Source organism: Solanum dulcamara, chromosome 2 (assembly GCF_947179165.1).
Source record: "Solanum dulcamara chromosome 2, daSolDulc1.2, whole genome shotgun sequence".
Taxonomy (NCBI): Eukaryota; Viridiplantae; Streptophyta; class Magnoliopsida; order Solanales; family Solanaceae; genus Solanum; species Solanum dulcamara.
In genome coordinates, this window is record NC_077238.1 from 13,924,593 (window position 1) to 13,928,006 (window position 3,414).

General features: G+C 32.5%; 1 protein-coding gene across 1 annotated transcript; it reads left to right on the forward strand.

Annotated features, from left to right (window-relative positions):
* The first annotated feature begins 1,136 nt into the window (after positions 1-1,136).
* LOC129870240 (uncharacterized) lies at positions 1,137-2,631 on the forward strand. The gene is made up of 5 exons (XM_055944942.1): positions 1,137-1,323; positions 1,612-1,720; positions 1,909-2,065; positions 2,369-2,459; positions 2,576-2,631. Exons 1-5 carry the CDS (start codon positions 1,137-1,139, stop codon positions 2,629-2,631), a joined length of 600 nt encoding a protein of 199 aa, XP_055800917.1.
* The last annotated feature ends 783 nt before the right edge of the window (positions 2,632-3,414 follow it).

A 3,414-nucleotide genomic window follows, 5' to 3' on the forward strand; every position in this document is an offset into this window, starting at 1 on the left:
ATACCTACAATTCTAATACTTTTCCTCCTGCAAATTAAATCCCTACTCAAGGCATCCAAAATTCACCTACTACTCAATTCATACCTTCAAAAACCCTTTATATGTCTCAATGCTATTAGAATCATACCTTTCCCTTACCATATATTTTGAACCTAACCACTATGAAGAAAAGGAGAAAGAGTGGAGGGCCAAAGAGGAAATGACTAAGCAGAGCATGAAAGAAGAAATTACAAAAGCAATGAAGGAGATTTACTAAACCTCAGACATTGTAGGGCTGAATTATGAAGACATATCCATTCATCCAGATTTGGATCTTCCGAAAGGGTTCAAAGTACCAAAGTTTAATGCTATTTGTGGAGACCACAATCCCCTAGCTCATTTGAGGGCTTATTGGGATCAATTCATGAGAGTTTGGAAAAATGAGGCTTTGTTGATGTGGCTTTTTAGTCGAAGTCTAAGAGGAGAAGCTTTAGAACGGTTTACTTCTCAAGAAATGAAATAATGGCCAAGTTGGAATTCTTTGGCTAAAGACTTTATCGAAAGATTTGCTTACAATATAAAAATCATTCCTAATCGATACTCTTTGGAGAGAATCAAGAAGAAGTCTACTGAAAGCTACCGAGAATATACCTACTGTTGGAGGAAAGAGGCCGCAAGGGTCAAACCTCCCATGAATAAGAAAGAGATTATCAAAGTCTTCATGCGCATTCAAGAGCCACAGTACTATGATAGGATGTTGCTCATATTAGGAGTGAAATTTGTTAAATCTGTGGAATATATTTAATAATATATATAAACTTTATCTAAATCACATAATGAAAAAGCTCAATTACAATATATTTCTCATTTTTCTTAAATTACCCGATTTCCATTTTTTCCCCATATTTCTGATACATTACTTATTTTGTTGATACATCATATTTTGTTGTAGAATAATTAATGTTGTTGAGTTATTTATGGATAGTAATGTAAATTAAGTTATGATTGGTTCTTTTAATCAATTATCGTTCTAATTAATGGAATTAATCGTTAAAAAAAAGTAACAGTTATGTACATGAAGAAAAACTCAAAAAAACAGAGCGTTACTGTGAACAAAAAATTTAAATCAAAATTTGATTTTCATCAAGCGAAACAAGATGAATATCATAATACTACTGAGACATTCTGGAGTTTGGCAATCCAAGGTGAGTTATGAACGATACAAAAGTGATGGAATCGTAGTGGGCGATAATGTATCTTACTCAAATCTAAAAACAATAATCGCTGTTGAATTGACCATAGATGAATCAGTGAAAAATATTGAAATTCAATACATCATTCAAGGTAACTCATTGCCAATGATTATTCGTAATGATATGGGTGTTAATCTTTACATAGAGTTGAAGAAGAACGAGCCTGGATTCATAAAGTATCCCCTATGCATATCAACTTTTGATAAAAAGAGATGTGAGTTACAATCATTCGACGCTACATCTGGAGCAATTATTTATGTCGAATCAAACACGAATGAGTCACAAATTTCTAGTTTAGAGGAATCTGGTAATTCTGCAGCTTGTTATATATCGAAATTGAATGTGAAGAACTACATAACTAATACAATTGGTGCGAAAGTGAAGGAAAATCAATTGTATAAGGACAAAGCAACACTATTTGATGTAATGGACAAATACAAAGTTGATAATGGATTCAATTTCAAAGTCAAAAGATCTGACAGTAAAAGGTATGTGAATTTGCTGATTTTGGAAATTTAATTTCAAAAAGTTAATTTTGTTGGTTTATATTCATGATACATACTAAGTAGTATGTATCAGGTACAACAGTTAAAATAATTGTTGTCAGAATGTATCAGATACATATGAATCTCTGTGTATCTGATATATGTTAACTGTTTTTCTTAAAATTGTGCAGTTATGTGTTAATATGCTATTCAGACGACTGTTGTTGGAGAATGAAAGCATCATGTTGGAAAAAATCCAATATATTCAAAGTGAGTTATTTCAATAGTGAACATTCATGTGCACTAAGAGGTAGGATTTTCAGCAAAGTTCATGCTACAAAGGCTTTTGTAAGTACATTCACGACACCTAAATTGGTTAATCATAAGAGAATTCACACCCCTAATGATATATGAGAGGATATTAAAGCAGTGTATGGAATTGATATTACCTATCAATAAGCATGACGTTCAAAAGAACATGCCTTGGAGATGTTAAGGGGAAAATCTGTTGATGGATATAGACAGCTGCCTCTATACATACATATGATAAAAACCGTATATCCAAATTCATACATAAGTATGCACAAGTCACCAACTGATGAGTTCATATATCTGTTCGTAGCGTTAAGGCCATTGATGAGGGGGTTTCAGTTTTGTCGATTTGTAGTTGTTGTTGATGGTGCACATCTTGATGGACCTTATAAAGGGACATTTGTATCAGCTAGCACACTTGATGGGGCAGGTATTACTTTTTGTTACTGTTGCGTATTGAATAACACTGCATCATCTTAGGTGACACATTTGTTGTGAATCTGATAAATTCTAATAACGATGTTATCGCTGTTAGTAATTTTTTAGGTTGCATATTGCCATTGGCGTATGGTGTTATTGATACAAAAAATGATTCATCATGAACGTAGTTTTTTCAAAACTTCAAAAATGCATTTGGTGAGAGGGACAATATCTGTGTTGTATCAGATAGAAATGAAAGCATAATCAAAAGTGTAAACATGGTATTTTCCAATATCCCTCACTTTGCATGCATATGACATATATGGAAAGATATTTGTACTAACTATAGGAGAAGCAAAGTTGTACTAAGTGACCTCTTCTACTCGATGGGAAAGGCATATCAAAAAGATGAATTCGAAAAATTAATGGTAAAAATTAAAAAAATTGATCACCGGGTGACAGAGTATTTGAAAAATGTGGGGTACGAAAAGTGGTCAAGGGTTTATGCAACTGTCAACAAGGGAAGAATGATGACTTCTAACATCGCAGAATGTATCAATGAATGTCTTGTTGAAGCGCGAGAGCTGCCTATAATTGACTTTTTAGAGAAAACAAGAATGTTATTTGGTGCTTGGAACTACAAAAATAGGAAAATAGCAGCAGCTTATACAAAATATACTTTAGGTAGGAAATTTGAAGAGATCCTAGTATCAAACACGATGAAGTGTTTGAGATGAAGGTACACACTAGTTATTTTTAAATAGATATCTACTTGATACATAGTTGCTTGATACATAGCTATATGATACATCAGTTCTGTATTTTCTGTGATCATTATTTCCTGATACATCAGTTTTGATACATATATGTGATAATTATTTCCTGCAGGTTGTTGTTTAATCAGAATATATTTATTTTGTTTATGAATCAGGTATAAGATACATTGTATGTCTTGAAATAAAAAT

What these genes read in the sequence shown, in the direction of transcription:
- LOC129870240 (XM_055944942.1), top strand. Translation starts at nt 1,137, where the DNA reads ATGAATATCATAATACTACTGAGACATTCTGGAGTTTGGCAATCCAAG. An exon ending in AATTCAATACATCATTCAAG is followed by an intron (nt 1,324 to 1,611) that starts GTAACTCATTGC and finishes TTGGTGCGAAAG; the next exon opens with TGAAGGAAAATCAATTGTAT. An exon ending in TAGCACACTTGATGGGGCAG is followed by an intron (nt 2,460 to 2,575) that starts GTATTACTTTTT and finishes GTAATTTTTTAG; the next exon opens with GTTGCATATTGCCATTGGCG.